The sequence below is a fragment of the Ctenocephalides felis genome, unplaced genomic scaffold (genome assembly GCF_003426905.1).
Source record: "Ctenocephalides felis isolate EL2017-DRISC unplaced genomic scaffold, ASM342690v1 CF-g0.4_SCAFFOLD_00845, whole genome shotgun sequence".
In the NCBI taxonomy this organism is placed as follows: domain Eukaryota; kingdom Metazoa; phylum Arthropoda; class Insecta; order Siphonaptera; family Pulicidae; genus Ctenocephalides; species Ctenocephalides felis.
In genome coordinates, this window is record NW_020536999.1 from 15328103 (window position 1) to 15348054 (window position 19952).

Below are 19952 nucleotides of genomic sequence, written 5' to 3' on the forward strand. Positions count from 1 at the left end.
AATATAAACTCTTGAATTCAATAAAAGCTAGTTGAAAATGGCATTTAGCCTTAAAGCTATTTGCATGTGTAATTCAACTGTTAATTTTAAGACAAAATTAATCTATGTCTGTCATGCAGTAATTTCCACGGAAAGCGTTTTTCACCTTATTATATTTGAGATGTCGACAGAAGATATTAATATTTTTATCAAAAATAAGATCTGCATTTGGCTAAAATCTATCAAAAATCCTTAATCTCAACAAAGGATACTTTGTCTAAATCCATTCCCTGTGGATAGTTGATCTGGTCTGTTGCATAGTCGGATGACGTCAAGAAAGTTCCATTGACCCAATGCATAGATAACTCTGACGTCAGAACGCATGCAGATATCCGGTTCGGTTGCACTCCTGCACGGCGCATTTCTGTCTGCGGGGACACAATCATGAAGGTATGCAATTGAGGAGGTCGATAGTAATTGATGGAATTGATAACCGAAGACTATTCGAAATTCGTACAAAAATTGGATTGGATTTTTAACTACCCGAAGAAGAAGTTTATGTTTTCATCAAAAAATCCGATTCGCTAATTTTATGTTTTCTCGACGTTTCAAGCCATTCTGAATCGAATGAGACCAAATTTGGAAAATGGGTGTGTTAGTATTTTAACAGATTTTCAATTTAAAAGTCATTCGATGGATCTCGATGAGGACTATTGTTTGCACGACGATCGGCCAAGCAGTTTCTTTATAAATAGCAGAAAAATGACAAATTTTTCGTCCATGTTTTAGTCCGCAATTCTGAATCAATTTTGGAAATTCAAAAATCGTTCGAAAGATATTGGTTGGGAATCGTGCTGATTAGTTTTTGGTGGAGATCGGCTGGGCCGTTTTAGCATTTTTCAAAATTAGACCTTTCATCGACGTTTGCTCAAAAACGCCTAAACCGATTTCAGAAATTTAAAAGCCATTTATGTATCTCAATGAGGACAATCGCTAAGCCGTTTCTTTGTAATTTTAAAAAAAGTGTTATACTTTTCGTCCTCATTTAAGCTCATACTACTGAATCGATTTTAAAAAATCAAAAACTGTTCGAAAGATATTAGTTGAGAATGATACTGATTAATTTAAGTGAAAATCTACCGAGCCGTTTTCTTGTAATTATCTGTTGGAAAAGAAATTTAAGCCGATTTTTAGGGAACTTTTTTTAGCGATATATATCATGGTCTTATAGAACTTACTAAAGTATTACGGCTTTACAACAAGTAGTTTAATTTTGAAAATTTATCAAAGTTTGAGAAAATGAGCAGTTTTTTTGACGTTTGTTAAAATTAAAATCAGACGATTTACTTGGTATAAAGAAACGATAGAGTACTTGGTCTCGATGAACATACTAAACCAATAAAGTCCTACGGAAACTGGTTCAATTATAAAAATTGTTGATTTGTGAAAATTTGCTTTTAGAAAATACTCCGAGTTAACGTGTTCGTTCGTTTTCAATTATTTGTAATAAATCCACTCGGAATACTGTTAATCCCTCCTAAATTAACATATCGGGAACTTGAGGCAAGTTACATGAACTTCCCGAATATACCAAAATACCAATACCAACTAATTATTATTTTTTGTTTATTTCAACATTGGAACCGTAACCGTTACCGTAAATAACATTTCTAGAACCACAGTAAAAAATAATGACACAATTGCTTCAAGTTTTTAAGAAATAAAAATTTTTGTTAAACTATAAATTTAAATTTTTAAAATTGCTTTACTTTGGGAGGCACTCCTTTGAAAAAATGTACTAAAGTGTGTTAGCAAGTTCCATCAGATATTGACAAATCAGGATTGTAAAATGAAATCAGGACTTGATAGTAATTCATAATTATTGAAAAATCAAAATTAAAAATAATATAATTGTAATATCTTTCTAGTGCATTTTATTCATAACTTGTTCTGTTATCCATACAGGGCCATAATCCAAAAAAATATTTTACCATTTTACCTTTTTCATAAAGCATTCTAAGTATTTGAACAGATTCACATCTTTCTTCTTCTAATTTCCGGCCAATATTTTGGGAAACTCATTTTCTTTCGAAATTTTCATGACCTTCATGACCTATAGTGTCCATATCCTAGCATATCCTTTACGATTATGTATACATTATTGTTTTATGTCATTTCAATTCTCCTCTTGTTTTATCTCAGCGAAATAGAATTGTATATTCCCGCTCCTGACTCAATTTGCATACGATGCATAGTTTTATAATTAACCAGGTATCTGCACCTGTTCACCGATAAGTATTTCCAGTATTTATCATATATTGGTAATTGTAAATGAAGGTGTGGTATTGTTTCTCGTAAAAGTCACTCTCAAGTTAATTGTTAGAAATTAGGAACATTTTAAAGTATTGGTGCACCGAGCTTTTTTTTATTAAAATGCAACTCAATGGTTATTCTTTCTCTTTGAGCTGACTTTCTGATATACTTCGGTTATATTCATTGTACCGATGGCTTGTAAAATAAATAATATATGTATATTTTATAAAAATAGCCTGAAAATTAATTTGTACTAATTATAAGGTGATACTATTACTCCTGCTGACAAGAATCTCTAATTCTAATAATTAAAAGTAAATTTATTCCTCGATTATTTCTCGTCAGGTCGAAGCAAAATTAGATCATCACATTGACAATGACATAATTTCTGATCGGATAGAAATAACGAAAATGTTTCACAATTAAATTCAAAAATGTTCTTATGACATAAGATGTCGAACTTAAATATTCATTCGACGGTTAGGACATTCGACAGAGTACAAAATCGTTTGCAGAATGTAAAATTTTCCATTAAATATGTAAAGCAGATAATAGTAATTTGCCTTATAAAATTTACTATATTTATCTATTTATTTAATTTTACAAAAAAAAATTAAATTTTTGAAGAAAATGTTAAAATACATGTAAAAAAATTAACCGAATATATATAAATATATGATAGAGTTGTTTTTGGGCATCCAATGATAAAACAATTTTTGTGAAGAAAAATGTCTTTATTGTACAACGTTTCTGGTCCTGATTTGATCCATCTTCAGTGCTACATTGAAAGATTTCAGGGTTACAAGTTAGAAGTAGATATAAAAAAATTACAAATGTATAAAATTATATTTATAAACATGTGAAATAGCAAAAATCTAAACACTTTGGTAATAAATTTATTATATAACCAAAATATATATTACATTATATATATTAAACTATACGGCTTATCTTCATTTTAATTAGCTTTCTTCAAATTACTATAGCTCATATTTATTTTAGTTATAGATAATTGTTACAGAAATTAATATAGAAACAGAATACATAAAAAATTATCATTTTTAAATAATATGTGAATGAAAATAACCAAAACTGCAATTACAATTTAAATTACAGATATGTTTTGATTTATATACTTATTATTTTAATCAAAAACATACTAAATATTTAGTTGGTTCCTAAACATACAGTTTTAAGTTTATCTTAATATTATATTAATTATATAATAATTTTCAAATTTAGATACTTATGCAAATAGATTATCTCAAATATTTTAGCCATGTGAAATGTCTGAAAAAAAAATCATACTCTAACTTTTAGTTTTATATGCTTTATTTCATAATTAATTAAAGCAATTTTGTATGTACTACGTTATTAATAAAATTCGAATTCAAAATTTATAATATTGAAACAGTTATATTAGGAGTTTTAAAAATCTATAAGAAATTAAAATTTTGCCTGAATTTTAGATTATAAATGGTTTTGAATTTAATGATAGTGTCTTCTTTACCAGGCGAATTTTAAGAATTTGATTTGATGTCAGGAATTTGTAACTTAAATATGAAAAAGTCTCAATAAAATATAAATATTAGTCTTACAAAAAACATTCCATTTATATATTTTATTTCAATATTATACAGAGGAGTGGGCTCAATAAATTATAATTTGAAAGTAGAAGACATTATGTATAAATACAAAGAAGTACATGCAATTTTGGTCTTATTGCGTTATTTATTAAACTGAATTATATAATTTCATCTGCCAAACATATACTGTTGACTGTATATTATATTATTTTACTGGCACATCTCAGATGCTTTTCGCCAATAATAATGTAGACATTACTTTCATTACATTACATAAATTTCAGCTAAATTCAAATTTCAAGTGAATTGATATTTCTAGCAGAAGACAGTTCAAATGTTTTCAATGTCAAACAATGATAAGTAGTTTTTTGTCATTTATTTCTACAATATTACTATAGTTTTATATACTTTCTTTGACAAACTCTAAAAAGAATTATCAAAATCCGAATAACCGTTTAAGAGAAGTATCAAATACAGAAATGAGAATACAGTACCGTACGAAAGTATTTTATATATAAGATATATATATATATATATATATATATTTATGAATATAATTATAAATCATATGAATATATTATATTCTAATATTATCTACAATTATAAATGCTCACATGTTCGTTAGCTTTTTTCAAATAAAAGGTTGGGCAGCCATGTGGACTTGACAGCTGTCATTTGGTTTGCATCTTTAATTTTATTTTGTATAACCTTACTTGTTTTAAATTAAACCGAATACATGTAATAACATATATTAACTTTATTTTTTAAAACAAAAAAGAGTTATCAAATGAAGAATTAATATTATAACAAGTTAGTATTTATCTTACATAAATCTATTTCTAGGTGCTTCTAGAAAAACACGTGTTAACCCCAAACAATTTTTTTTTTAGAAGTTTTATTAAATCAACAAAAACAATGACTACCGAAATTAAAAAGAATATGACCGATGATGAACGTTTAGCTTTAGCTGCAAAATTAGATAGAGAATTAGAGGAATTTATTGATGGTCTCGAGAAGAAACGATATTCAGAAGGATGGCCTGAAGACCGATGGGAAGAAGAAATGGATAAACATCCTTTCTTCATGAAAAAAGCACCAACTCCAGGTAATAAAAGTCTTAATTGTTTTGACAAACTATAAATTGACTCGCTGCCTTTGTGCAAGATTTAAGTTCTTTTACCCTTAGGCGAAGAATTGTCTCCTCTCATGGCCGGTTTGCAAGAACTAAAGTTTGATCCAGAGAATAACACTCCTGAAGAGTTAGCACAAAAGTATAAAGATGATGGAAACTTTGAATTCAAACATAAAAATTATAGATTAGCAATCATCAATTACACCGAAGGCATCAAAGCTAAATGTGATAACTCTGAATTAAATGCAACATTGTACAACAATAGATCAGCTTCACATTTTTATCTAAAAAACTACAGATCTGCATTAAATGATTGTATTTCTGCTTTGATAATAAAACCGGATTATTTAAAAGCAAAAAAACGTGCCATCGAGTGTGCATTCTGCTTAAAAGATTATGAGCAGTGTATAAAATTTTGTGACGATTATTTAGTTGGTGATAACGATCATGATATTTTGAAAATGAGGATTAAAGCTGTTGAACATAAAACAAAAGCGGAAAGAGATAAAAGAAAGCAGGCCATGCAAGAAATTAAGGAAAAACTTGCATTGAAGACTACGGTAGAAATTTTAAATGAACGTAAAATTAAATTTTTTGATAAGAAATTGCTTTGCGGTGATTTAAAATATGTTCCACAACCTAATTATGAACCTATACTAAAAAATCCTATAAATGTTAAAAATAATATATTACACTGGCCAATATTATTTCTTTATCCGGAATATCTAACAATAGATTGCTTGCAAAGCGTTCCAGAAGCAACTACCATTAATGATAATCTTCAAGAAATCTTTGGAGAGAAACCAGATTGGGATGTTAAAAACGAATACAAACCTGAAAATTTAAATGCTTATTTTGAAAATAGATATCTCGGACAAGTTTTTCTACTAAGCAAGACTTTAACTCTTGAACAAATTACTACTCAAAAGAATTTTATTGTGTATGATGGCGCTTTAAGCTTTTATATTGTGCCCAAAGATTCACAAGCAGAAAAAGACTTTGTTAATCAGACACGTGTGAAAATGACTTAAATATAACTTAGATAATTTTTTTATATGTGAGAAAGTTTTAAATAAATGAAATAATAAATATTTATGGTTATTATCATTATGACTATCAGGAGGAAATTACCTGACTTAATAGTTTTCATATGTTACAAAATAATCAATAATAGATATCATCTGCAATTAGCAGATAAAATCTGAAGGTAATGTATACTTGTAATATGTAAATCAATAAATATAGTATTGCACACAAAATGTGCAACAATTCAGTAACTTTTTCTATAAATTCTATAGCTTTTTATTAAATAAATAAGCTATAATGGTGTGTATGTATATGTTTTGTTCTTGGTTCACAGTACGTTTAGGGTGTCTTATAACAGCACTTTCAGCAATCGTAAGTTCTTAGAAAAGTCTGTAAAAACTAAGTGTATTAGGTGGATTTTCAATTTAAATTATATATATTCCAAACTCTCAAAAAGTTATGTTATGAATTGTATATTATATATTTCAGTCTTTTAGCGAGTAGTTTGATTTGATTATTTTTTTATTTTTCAGATTCAAAATGTCATTGCTATAATTTTATTTGCCACAATGGTACCTGTGTATAAAGAAAGTCTTTTGGACTACGATTTTTTGATTTTGCGCTCATTTATAATTTTCTTAAATGATGGTGAGTTTAGAAGAAATATATATACATATTATTTAATTATAATAGTTAAAATTATTTAATTAAAGATGAAGAATCTGGATTATCAATACTGTATAGTGTTGCAAGTTTTAGTCTTGCTTCTTGTGCAGTTCTCATTTTTGGAACTGTGTATGTAAGTTGATTAAAATATTACATAATTGAACAATTTATATCAAATTTACATACATAAAATGAATAATATGTATCATTTCAATATTTTTAGCTCTCAATGATATGCTTGATGATATTCATTGTAATAGAATTTATAAGATTATCATGTTTATTAATTATATTTGTAATTATTATGAAAATTATCAAAAATTTTGTGGGACTTGATGTACTATTTATGTCAAGCATTACGGGAGGATTTGTCTTTTGTAAGTTCATATATTGTTCATAGTACATTTCATTGAGTGTGTATATATTTATTATATATTTTATATTATTTTCAGTGTTTCTTTACTACCAATGGGCATGTGTGGTTAGCTTGTTCCAAATGTTAAGAAATATCAAAAATAAAAAAGGGTTTGCTAATTCAGATCAACCGCATGAGACAAAAGCTTTCATCAACAAAAATACTCAACATGCTGATCATATATCTTCATTGAGTAAAAATATTATTGAGTACTCTATTTATAACGATTACTTAAAAGATTTTTCATACTATAAGGAGAAGCCAATGAAAAGTGAAATTATTTTGAGGGAACCGGATACAAAAATCAGACGAAAACGATATGAAATTGTACCTTTTTCTGTGTATAAGCAGAATAATATTTACAACAGCAATATGTATTATTAACACAAGTTGCAATACATCGAAAATTATATTAATGTCTAAATATAAAGTCAAGTTTCTGGACGATGTATAATATAAGATAGAAATTATTATTAATTGTATTTAAACCGGATGTGCTGTTTGTTATCTTTTGCTTTGTTATCTTGATCCGATTATATTCTTGGTATCATTGTATTACTACAAAATAAAATAATATTTCAATGCAAGATTTAAATTCAAATAAACTATTAATAAAATTTAAATTGCGCAATGTTGCCATCATAGATAAAGAAGAGAGTGGTTGCCATAGCAACAAGAGGCTAGGGAAAGTTACGTCCACAAATCATTAGCGCAAAATTTGAATTTAAATAATCGTTTATTTCAATTTAAAATCACATTAAAAGGGTTATACATTTTGTAATAATACTAATGACAAAAAATACTAAATAATATATTTTAATAGATGTAAAGCACACATTTTCTACTATTAAAATTTGTATTCTATTTTAAGTTATTACTAAGAAGTTCATGTTGATTTTCTATTTCCATTTAAATGAAGCTTAATTGCAATAATTTTAATGCACTTGTGTTTGTATGGACAATAATATAATATATTATTTATTATATTATTATGAATATACAATCATAATATATTTACATTTAAAAAAAAAAACGTTTTTATTAACCACATACTACATAACCTTTAAATAATTATGAATGAGCAAATGTCAACAGAAAATATGCACAACAGCAATACAAACATTTCAATTAACTATTATTTTATACGATGTTTTTATAATTTACATGGTAAAATTAAACAATAAATGTTCGAAAATGTTGTAATACATTTTTTACGTGTCTCCGCATAATATCGTTAAAAATCATGTACATTTAGAATATATTGCAATTTTATATACAGTAAAATAAATAAAATTAAAAACAATTATATATAGTATGAAATGGAACAGTTTGAAATTGTATGTCTAGTCGGTGAAGGCTCTTTTGGAAGAGTATATAAAGCTAATAATAAATCTAGTGGGGAAACTGTTGCTCTGAAAATTATTCGAAAGGTTGGTAAATCATCTAAACAAATACAGTTTAAATATACTTTACGATATAAACTTCAGAAATGATTCTAAACTTCTCAATCTCATTTATTTCAGCATGGTCGATCAGCTAAAGAGCTTGTGAATTTCCATAGAGAATGCGAAATACAGCAGCACTTGAATCATCCCAATATAATTCGAATGCTAGATTCTTTTGATACTCCATCTCAAATGGTGGTCGTTACTGAATTTGCTCATAAGGATTTACATACTATATTGGCAAAAGATGGGAGCTTAGGGGAAGAAAAATCTCGTGTGCTGACATGGGATTTGGTATCTGCACTATACTATTTACATTCGCATAGAATATTGCACAGGTAAAATGAAAGTTAAATCTTAATTCAAGCACTTAGTATTTAGTAGTTGATATATATTTTTTAGAGATTTGAAGCCACAAAATATCTTGCAAGACGTGGATGGAAAATTTAAGTTATGTGACTTTGGTCTTGCTCGCACCATGACTACTGGTACTCATGTTCTGACATCTATCAAAGGGACTCCGTTATATATGGCACCTGAGTTAATGTCTGAACAGCCATATGATCATCAGGTAAGAAAACAATATCAAAGTTATCCTTGTTGATCATTGATGTAAACTAGCTGTAAGTGGAATTCTGTCTTAAGGCAATTAAGGCATCGTGCCTTAAGACAAATTGCTGGAACTTTCCGCACCAAAAATTATTATTTTTTTAAAAACAATTAACATTTTTGAAAAAATTTTACTTCGAAAAAATTAGATTTTTGAGAAACTATAAATTTGACAAAAAATTACTTTTAAAAAAAATTTTTTTTTTTTGAAAACAAATTTTTTTTGAAAAGAAAAATGTTTTCTACATTTTGACATATTTTGGAAATTCTGAAGGTTTATTTAAAACAACCGTACTGCTTTCACTGCATAAAGACGAAATATCAAAGCGCGTAAGCGCCGCATCGACGTCTAACGCGTAAACATTGGTACGGAACCCATGGGAATGTAAACAAAATTTATACTTATTGTTAAAATCTCTATAAAATATCTGATAATTTGATGTGCATATGTCTAATGATCATTTTTGACCGCCAAATGGCTCATTTTTTTACTTTTTCCTCCATATCTCCAAAGTCGTTGGACCTGCCTTTCCAAAATTTTGAACAGTTCTTCATTTAGTCAATACAAATAAAATGTTTTTTGAATTATTCAAATCGGACGCTCCGTTCTCTTAAAAACTGAGTTACCGTTTTCGGCACTTTTTGCCCCGTTACTTCGGAACGGCTAGACCTACCTTTGCCAAAAACTAATCAGCACGTCTCCTTATCAATACGAATCGAATGTTTTCTGAATTATTCAAATCGCTTCATCCGTGTTCCCGAAATCGTCGACGAAAATTTGTATCCGCACATACATACACACACACATACAGACACACACACATACACACACACACATACATCCATTTTTTCTAAGGTATGAAACGTAAAGATATATAAAAATTTTCATTTTCGATTTTTTTGCGATTACTATAACTTGACCTACGGGAAGTAAAGTTAATAAATTAAATATTTCAGGCAGATTTATGGTCTTTAGGTTGCATAATATATGAAACTTTAGTTGGAGAGCCTCCGTTTTCTACAACATCAATATTACATTTAATTCAGTTAATTAAACATGAACGCGTCAGATGGCCAAGTTTTATATCACAGGAATGCATCTCGTTTCTACAGGTAAATTTATGTAGTATTACAGTTATATTAGTTAATAATTAATATCTAAATAATTTTCTTTTAGGGCCTGCTGCAAAAGAATCCTTTGGATAGATTATCTTGGCAGAATATATTAATTCATGAATTTGTGCAAGGGCATATAATAATTTTAGATGAAACATCTGTATCACCATTCACACATCCATTAACAAAATCCCAAGCAGAAGCTAAAGAATTGCAACATATGAAAGCTATAGAAAATAAGTACGTAAAAATAATAATAAAATCTACAAACAATATTATAGATTATAAATGTACAAACAATTTATACCTATTTCAGATCTTGTGCAATACCAGTTCAAGAATATAATGAGACCAAAGTTGTAACTGAAGACAAATGCAATGATACACCAACGGTTTTAGAAAATGAAACAACATGTAGCTCTGATAGTGTTAAAAATGCATTTGATGAGCTTAGCTTGCGAGATACTTTAAAGACTGATTTAGGTAGATTAATAAAATATATTAAATATATTATCAATTCATTTGTTATTCTGAGTTAAATAGAATATAAAAATCTATAGTTTTACCATGGTGTATCAATATTATATTGTAATGCTGTTAATTTTCTTTTTAAGGTAATACAGATGTCGAAGGAAATATAAGTGAATTTGAAACAGATCTTGAACTACGCAAACCTGTAAGAATGGTTCAGAATCTTCCTCAGCCAATACAAGCTCATTATGAATCCAAATTGAAATCAAATAATTTAGTTATAAATAACATGAATAGCAACATAGAAGAACTAAACAATATATTGAAAGTTCAAACAAATAACACTTTATCATTAACTAAAACTAATATACCGAAATACTCACATAGTAATATAGATATTGCGAAAATCACCAGACAATCCGATAATAAAACAAAAAAAAGTTTCTTAGAAAAGCGAAAGCTTAGTCAAAATTTAGATAATTTTTCATTAAAGCTTGGACACACAGAATCAGTTAACAAAGATACCAAAACGTTAAGCAAATCAATAAACAGTTGTAATTTGGTCAAAACTGAAGAAGCAAAAAACATTTCAACTACGAACAGTGCAAATAAAAGTAGAACGTCTGAAAAATCTACTGGCGCTAAAAGTAAAATTAGAAAGGATTCTAAGAATATTAATATTGAAAATAAACCAAAAACCATGAGCAACACTGGTCAAGATGAGAAGGAAGATTCTAATCAAGGTACATGTGAGGAGGAAGCTAAGTCTCAAATAGATTTAAGTAACGAACCATTAGATAGTAGCGGCTTAGGAATTGATCAGCCTATTGAAAACGAAGAGTGGCTTGCATTTATTCATAAAACTATGAGAGAAGTATTAGATGGTGATTTAGATTCACTAAAACAACAAAATTTGGTGAGTATTTTTCATGAATTCAATAATATTCATATTTTCTTCAAAATCTATGCCAAACATATGTATATTTTTAGAACACGTAATATTTTTATCCGTCATATTCAGTTAATAACATCGTTAAAAAAAGATTAGAGTTTTTACATAACAATTTAAACAGTTCTTCATACCCTAACAATTCTTGTTCAAAATCAAATTATTCCTCTTTAGATAAATATGAAGATGTTATTTGTTTACCTTTCTTAAGCAATTTTTCTTATTCTTTAAAAAAAGTAATTTGCCGCCTAAGATTTTCTTTTAGTTTTCATTTTCAACAACACGTGCAGTTGCCTTTTTTATGCTCTTAAGTCAAAAACTCCCACTGATAGGGTTACTAATTCGGTTTATTGGTTGGACTGTAATGATTGCAATATTGGAAAAATTCCCAATATATACCCAAGAGGGTTTGCCAACATATATATAATTCTAGAAACCCAAATCAATACAAAACTATGTTATCAGAACATATGATTAACTTGAACTATACTTTCAACATGTCAAATCTTACCATCCTATATATTGAAAAGAATTGTGACCTTAGGAAGATAGTTAAGTCGTTACTTATATCTCTTAATATTAGGTTGTCAAATATCTCCCTTCCGCCTTTTTGTATTATAAACCAATAGCAAAAAAGCGGAAGGGAGATATTTGACAACCTAATATTTCTTGTGCCAACAAACGGAATTCCTCTACAGTTACAAAGTCATTATAAATTTCATGAAAAGTAATTCTATATAGTATTAGAATCTTTTGTTCGTTATATCCCTTCTCTGTTTCTCATTCCTCATTTGTTTCTTACACCCCGCGTCAACTCACTCCACCACACGTGCTGCGTAACCTTGATCAGTTTTCATAATGCACTGCGATTGAATACATACAATATTGGAGGGCAATATGTGCTCCTTTAATTTCTCTTTTATTAATTATTATTAGTTATGATATTCTTCTGCATAAGTTTAGTGTTTAATAAATTTTATATATTTTTTTTGTGTTTTTCCTGGTTTGGTATATATATATATATATATATATATATATATATATATATAATTGTGTTAAATCTGGTGTTTTTTCAGCTCAGTATTATTATATCACCTCTAAGACATAATTGTGTAAGCAGTGAAGTAGCAAAAAGTGTAGCGCAATTATTAGCAATTCCATTAGTTGTTTCTAGAAATACTGGTGATATCGAACCAGTACTGAAAGTAAGTTATACACATTCTTGTTGTGTATTATTTTTACGGTTTATTTATTTATAATATTCTTTCACTTATTACAGGTTTATTATGATGTTAAACTTGTTGCAAACTTAGTTTATGCTTCGGTGCTTATATGCAAACGGAAGGAAACTTTAAAGTAAGTTAATAGCAATTAATAATCTATTCTACATAAATTTGAAACTATATATAATTTAATTAGCCTCATCCACTATTTTTATTAATTATTGTTGTTTTGTCAATTAGATTTATTTACCATATTTTTTAATTGCAGGCGAGACCAGTTCACTGATTCTGATCTTTTAGCTTTTGAGAATATGTATTTATTAGTATGTCATCTTTTACATTCAGCCGAACAATTTGCTTCACAGTTTTGTGATGCTGTAGTTGTTTTATCGGCTAAAAATCTTATACAGGAACTAATGATACCTGGTAATATGATAAAAATGATAATTAAATTTTTGTTGCATATATATGAATATATATTTTTACTTATAGATGCAAAAGGTGTAAAACTTGCAAGTGATATCATTGCAATTTTGTGCAGTGTGATGTGTTGTCTTCCAGAAAATGCTCAACTAATTGAAGATATTGTTTTAGACAATGGACTGGCGAGAATTATGGAATTATTATTGTATCAAGATAATTTATTAAGGTATCATAACTTATATAATTTAATTTATTTTAATTATTTGGAGTAAAAAAAAATATATTGGAGATTTTATTATTGCTACTGTTAGGAAAGTAGAAAATGTGTAAATACATATGAAGTTTATTTATTAATTGTAATTTCTAATAATAATGTGTTCAATATTTGATATAATTTCACCTGAATTGTTTCTATTTAAGACTGAGAACTTGTAATCTAGTTCGTTTACTAGGACGCTTCAGCTGTTCTACTTTGCAGAATTACTGGTGTGCTGAAATAAGAAATAAGTTAGAAGATCTTCTTGAAGAAGATGATGTAGACTTATCAATGGTACTTAAATTTTTTGCTTTCTCAATATAAAAAAGCTTAGTATGCAAAAGATACTTTATCAAGTATGTACACATTGTTTTTACAAATGCCCTTTAGTCATTTTCTATGCTTTTTCTAAATAACATTTAAGTACAATAACAGAAAGAACTATTATTGATCGGACCATGTAATTCGTTTTCTGAATCCCAAAAATAAAATTAGTTTGTTCTTCATATTCCATTTGAATAATCTAATAATCTATTTACAGACTGCAGAGGAAACAATTGCCGAACTCAAGTCACTACCATTTTATCAAAAATAACTTCATGACAGAGAGTGTAAATATTTAAAGACTAATTTTATTTTAGTTGTATTTTCAAGTCAAGTATTTTTATAAATGATCTTCATAGGTTCTTATATGAACTGTTGAAAATGCTTACAACAGAAATTTTTATACAACTTTAATACCATATAAGTGCATTATTGAGATTCAACTTTTAATTGATAGTATTTAAATTAATATGATAATGTCGTTATTAATAATATAATAAGGGTGCTAATAAGTTCTGGCAATTAGAATTGTACATACAATTCTAATTGCCAGTACAATACTAAAATTTTTGATATAATTAAAAAATCAAATGTGCCATATAATATTATGTATAAATTTTTACTCATTTTTGTTAGATACTCACTGTAATAAGTTTATTTTATTAAGAAATATTTCTATTGAGGTAATGAAATATGTTATAAAATAACTAATTTTGTTAAGTGAATATTTGTAAAATGCAATATATAATATAATATGTATTTAATACATATCTTAAATTTGCACAGTTTGTGGCAACTAAAATATGCTTTATAAGGCTAGTGGTTGTAATACTATGGAAAGGTATTCCTTCATGGACTATTCGCGTTTTTTTAAAAACAAATTTTACTGAGTTTTAAAATATCAACCTAAAAATTACCATTGAATCAAATCTTTGATTATTATTAAGTAAAATCTTCATAGATTTTTTTTAAGAACTGTTTGAAACTGTTTAATACAATACAAGTGCATTATTAACTTCTCGAAGAAGTTTGTTTTCATAAAAAAATCCGATTCGCTATTTATAATTATAATTTTATATTTTCTCAACGTTTCAACCCATTCTGAATCGAATGAGACCAAATTTGGAAAAGTATGTGTGTGTGTCTGTGTTGACGTTTTCTCAAAAACGGCTGGACAGATTTCAAAAATTAAAAGCCATTTGATGTATCTCGATGAGAACTTGCGTTTGTTGGGTTAGCGCGACGATCGGCCAAGCCGTTTTTTTGTAAATAGCAGAAAATTGAAAAATGTTCGTCTAAATTGTTTGAAAAATATTGGTTGGTAATCGACCTGATTAGTTTTTGATAAAAATTCGCTAGCACAATTTCTTGTAATTAACTGTTGAATTTTTTTTTCGACGGTTTTTATAATTTTAATAGTTGAATTGACCCCGCGCGGGTCAATCGATATCATCTTCAAACAATATTCTGTTTCTGATTTCCCGTGGATTTTAAACTTATGACAAAAGTGAAATTTTGCGCAAAACTTCGATTCTTATCAGAATTGGAAATATGTCTCAAGTAGTCTCAAGTAGTGCTCATATTTATCATTCGTCATCGATTGCGTATAAATTGGGATGGATCAAGGTGCAGGGTCATTTCTTAGCAATAAACGCGATGAAGACGTTCATTGTTTTACTGGCAACCATCTGCTTTGTCTCAGGTAAAAATATAAAAATATATGTTTCTAGTTTCTAGATAATTGACAAATGATGGTATTTTTTAGCCAATCCGGCTGGAAGGATCGTTGGAGGCGAGAACGCTGATGATGCCTCTGCTCCTTATCAGGTTTCACTACAATTTAAAAACTTCCACTTTTGTGGAGGTTCTATTTTGAACAAATACTGGATCATTACAGCTGCACATTGCATGGGGTAAATATGAATTAAAGAAATATTCAAAAATTTACAATTAACACAAATATCTTATATTTCTATTCTAGGAGACGTTTTGAGGTAGTAGTCGGTATTAACAGATTAGACCAGGAAGGCTATAGATACCAAGTAGCCGAAATAGTCACATTGCCATTCGATTCCGAAACAAATAATTATGATTTGGCACTTGTAAAAGTTAAGAAGCCAATTAAGTTCAACTACAGGGTACAACCAATTCCTTTGGGCGAAGAATATGTCGAAGGAGGTGAAGAAGCTCGTCTTACAGGATGGGGCAGATTAGGAGCTGATGACCCTGCACCAAACGAATTGCAGGTAATAAAAATAGTAATACAAATATAAATGCAATACAAATATTTTTTTTCTTATTATTTGTTTGTTGCAGGAATTGAACACTTTTACCATCAGTCATAAAATTTGCAAGAAAGCTCACCAGCATGTGGTTTACCCAAGTCAGATATGTGCATTTGTAGAAAAAGGAAAAGGAGCTTGCATGGTAAGTGATAAATAAACTGAAAACTGATTTTTTAAGGTTTGTTATAAATTATCACATGCTATGATAAATTATGTGAGAAATATCATGGTAAAGGTAAGACATCATTCTTGGAAACGCATTTTGAAGTAAATGTAGTAAAACAACTTTTGTATATAGAAAAAAATGATACGGTTGAAAAATTATAAAATGCTACGATAATTATATCAAAAATATCATGGTAAGATATCATTCTTGGAAACTCATCTACTAACTAAGTAAATATAGTATAACTTTGGTAAATGAAAAAAAAATGATACGATTGTAATATAAGTTTTGCGATATATGTATGGCTGATGTTATGAAAATCTACTTATAACAAGAACATTAATATTATGGGACTGTTTCTATAATTTCAAAATCAAGAACAAACTGGTGGTGCACGACAAAGGTAAATTGCTGGAACTTCCCGTACCGAAAATTAAGATTTTTAAAAAACCTTCTAAGATTTGGTGAAAACTTTAAAAAGAAAATGCGATTTTTGAGAATTCTGAAATTTTTCAAAAAATTGACTTTCCTGAAAAATTAGTTTTTTAAATTAAACATCCATTTTTTTCTAAAATATGCCAAAACTTTCACAAACTTCAGAAACGTAAAGATATGCAAAAATTTTCATTTTCGATTTTTTTGCGATTACTTACCGCGCCGAAAATTAAAATTTTTAAAAATTCTTGAAAATCTGCAAAAAACTGAGATTTTTGAGAATTTCGAAATTTTTAGGAAAAAAGGCTTTTGAAATTTTTTTTGTTTCGATTTTTTTTTATACTTTAAATTTTTTTGAAAATTTTGAACATCCATTTTTTCTAAGGTATACCAAAATTTTCAGAAACCTCTGAAACGTAAAGATATGCAAAAATGTTCATTTTCGTTTTTTTGCGATTACTATAACTTACCCTACGGGAAGTTAATTATCATATAGAGGCAATAAGGATTGTTCATATCATACCTGAGCATTACCAAGTTTTTCCAGTCATTTTTACCAGTGATAAATGAGTGACCTAAAAATTTAAAAAGAATTATACTCTATTCGATTGATATAACCACGAAGAAACCTAATATTACCAGGGTGACTCCGGTGGTCCATTGGTCGTAAATGGAGAACTTCACGGGGTTGTTTCTGGGGAATCCCCTGCGCCCTTGGAAAACCTGACGTCTTCACCAGAGTCTCACACTATGCCGAATGGATCAAGAGAAGATCGCCGATGATGAATGACAAAATTGTTGCTAATTTATATTTGAAATAAATTATTGAAAGAAATAATTCTGTGTTATTTATTTTCCACACACACCATCTATAGATATATAATATATTCAAATTCAATAAGTCAAATTTTTATTCCAGTCACAAATAGTCGAAATAAAAAGCAATAAATAATTTAATTCTGTACGTTTCGACACCGTATGTGTGTCATCATTCAGAAGTTAACAAATTTAAAAACATAAAAAACACATAAATTTAAACTAAATGTTTAATGAAAATAGCCAAAACATTGAATAAAATAAAATAATAAACTAGTGGTGTATGGCTTCGTGCCTTGAGGCAATTTGCTGTAAATTTTACGTACCGAATTAAAATTTTGAAAATCTGAGTTATTATAAAATGTTGGAAATTTAAAAAAAATTGAAATAAAAATTAATTTTACTTTTCTAAAAACATACGTTTCATCTACATAAGCAGAAAGTTTTTGATTTATTCACATCGGATGCCTAGTTCTCTCAAAAATTGCCATTTTTTGCACATTTAGCTCTGTTTCTTCGAAATGGCTGGACCTGCCTTTGCTAAAAACTAATCAGCACATATCCCAATAATTACAAATTGTTTGTTTTTCGAATCATTTAAATCGGATGCTCCGTTTCCTCAAAAACTCTATTCCATTTTTTGCGTTCTTTGCTCCGTATCTCCGAAACGGCTGGACCTGCCTTTACCAAAAAATAATCACCACTTCTCCCTATCATTACGAATTGAATGTTTTTTGAACCATTCAAATCGGATACTTCATTCTCTCAAAAACTCGATTTCTATTTTCTGCACTCTTTGCTCCGTATCTCCGAAACGGCTGGACCTACCTTTGCCAAAAACTAATCAGCACATCTCCCTATCAATAGAAATCGATTGTTTTCTTGAACCATTCAAATCGGTTAAACCGTGCGCCCAAAAACGTGGACGAAAAATTGTATCCATACACACACATATATTATTTCTGAGGTATGCCGAAATGTTCAGAAACCTCTGAAACGTAAAGATATGCAAACATTTTCATTTCAATTTTTGGACCATTACAATAACTTACCCTACGGGAAGTTAAAAATAGCTTATTCAATTTTCTTAACCAAAATTAGTGATAAAACAAACATTGTTTAATTAGTATAAAATAGTAGATGTATTTTTATAATTTATTTTTTATAACATTGGAAGAACCAGTCCATATTTAAAATACAATTAAATACATATAAAATAATATTATAAATATAGAAATTCGTTATATAAAATAAATATCAGTTTTAACAAATAATAATGTGTTAGGTACCAGCCCTATATACAATACAAATATTCGTTTTTCAATACTTTAACAATATTCGTGAATATTTTAACTACTATTTAAATACTTTTTCTCTTTAATTTCTGACATTGTCGTGTTAATCCAATCCAAAATGATGTTATTCTTGTGTAGACATCAGGGTAATAACCACTTCCACAAGGTTGCATACCCAGGATACTAAACCGACTAGGGTATTGTTTCCTTGGACTAAAGGACCACCAGAATCACCCTGAAAAAAATCGAAAATGAAAATTTTATATATCTTTACGTTTCAAAGGTTTCTGAACATTTTGGAATAATTTAGAAAAAAAATGTGTGTGTGTATGCGCGTGTGTGTATGTATGTGCGAATACATTTTTAACTTCCGTAGGGTAAGTTATAGTAATCGCAAAAAAATCGAAAATGAAAATTTTTATATATCTTTACGTTTCAAAGGTTTCTGAACATTTTGGCATACCTTAGAAAAAAATGGATGTATGTGTGTGTGTGTGTGTGTGTGTGTGTGTGTATGTGTGTGTGTATGTGTGTGTATGTATGTATGTGTGTGTATGTATGTGCGGATACAAATTTTCGTCGACGATTTCGGGAACACGGATCAACCGATTTGAACAATTCAAAAACATTCGATTCGTATTGATAAGGAGACGTGCTGATTAGTTTTTGGCGAAGGCAGGTCTAGCCGTTCCGAAGATACGGGGCAAAAAGTGCCGAAAACGGTAAACTCAGTTTTTAAGAGAACGGAGCGTCCGATTTGAATAATTCAAAAAAACGTTCACTTGTATTGACAAGATGAAGAATCTATAAAATTTTCATGAAGGTAGGTCTAGCGGTTTCGGAGATATGGAGGAAAAAGTAAAAAAATGAGCCATTTGGGGTCAAAAATGATCATTAGACATATGCACATCAAATATCAGATACTTTATAGAGATTTTAACAATAAGTATACATTTTGTTAACATTCCTATGGGTTCCGTACCAATGCTTATGCGTTAGACAGCGACGCGGCCACTTACGCG

General features: G+C 28.6%; 3 protein-coding genes across 4 annotated transcripts in view; all 3 read left to right on the plus strand.

The window, feature by feature from the left end:
• The window catches only part of LOC113378810 (tetratricopeptide repeat protein 4), a gene marked incomplete in the record, with an annotated part of 123046 nt that extends 116202 nt beyond the window's left edge, over positions 1-6844 (plus strand). The window contains 4 exon segments of the mRNA XM_026619420.1: positions 4769-4983; positions 5065-6026; positions 6570-6684; positions 6750-6844. Of these exon segments, the coding sequence (XP_026475205.1) occupies positions 4794-4983; positions 5065-6026; positions 6570-6684; positions 6750-6844 (1362 nt within the window).
• Positions 6845-8257: 1413 nt separating this feature from the next.
• LOC113374788 (serine/threonine-protein kinase fused-like) lies at positions 8258-14409 on the plus strand. Of its 2 annotated transcripts, XM_026614759.1 has the most exons (13): positions 8258-8547; positions 8641-8900; positions 8965-9133; positions 10129-10284; positions 10349-10527; positions 10604-10770; positions 10902-11674; positions 12784-12912; positions 12987-13063; positions 13199-13356; positions 13423-13579; positions 13774-13903; positions 14151-14409. In XM_026614759.1, exons 1-13 carry the CDS (start codon positions 8437-8439, stop codon positions 14202-14204), a joined length of 2520 nt encoding a protein of 839 aa, XP_026470544.1. In that variant the 5' UTR covers positions 8258-8436; the 3' UTR covers positions 14205-14409. The 2 variants fall into 2 exon arrangements, with proteins under 2 accessions (XP_026470544.1, XP_026470541.1); XM_026614756.1 differs by having other exon boundaries at positions 13199-13579.
• A 1141-nt stretch (positions 14410-15550) lies between these two features.
• LOC113376305 (chymotrypsin-2-like) lies at positions 15551-17602 on the plus strand. Its single transcript, XM_026616213.1, has 5 exons — positions 15551-15635; positions 15699-15846; positions 15915-16179; positions 16250-16360; positions 17462-17602. The coding sequence occupies exons 1-5, from the start codon at positions 15590-15592 to the stop codon at positions 17600-17602; spliced, it is 711 nt and encodes a 236-aa protein (XP_026471998.1). The 5' UTR covers positions 15551-15589.
• Positions 17603-19952: the final 2350 nt, after the last annotated feature.

Bases quoted from the DNA above. Each gene is read 5' to 3' on its own strand.
- LOC113374788 (XM_026614756.1), top strand. From the start codon at position 8,437: ATGGAACAGTTTGAAATTGTATGTCTAGTCGGTGAAGGCTCTTTTGGA. The intron at 10,771-10,901 runs GTAGATTAATAA...TTTCTTTTTAAG, and splicing joins TACTTTAAAGACTGATTTAG to GTAATACAGATGTCGAAGGA. The intron at 13,904-14,150 runs GTACTTAAATTT...ATCTATTTACAG, and splicing joins ATGATGTAGACTTATCAATG to ACTGCAGAGGAAACAATTGC.
- LOC113376305 (XM_026616213.1), top strand. From the start codon at position 15,590: ATGAAGACGTTCATTGTTTTACTGGCAACCATCTGCTTTGTCTCAG. The intron at 15,847-15,914 runs GTAAATATGAAT...TTTCTATTCTAG, and splicing joins ACAGCTGCACATTGCATGGG to GAGACGTTTTGAGGTAGTAG. The intron at 16,180-16,249 runs GTAATAAAAATA...TGTTTGTTGCAG, and splicing joins CTGCACCAAACGAATTGCAG to GAATTGAACACTTTTACCAT.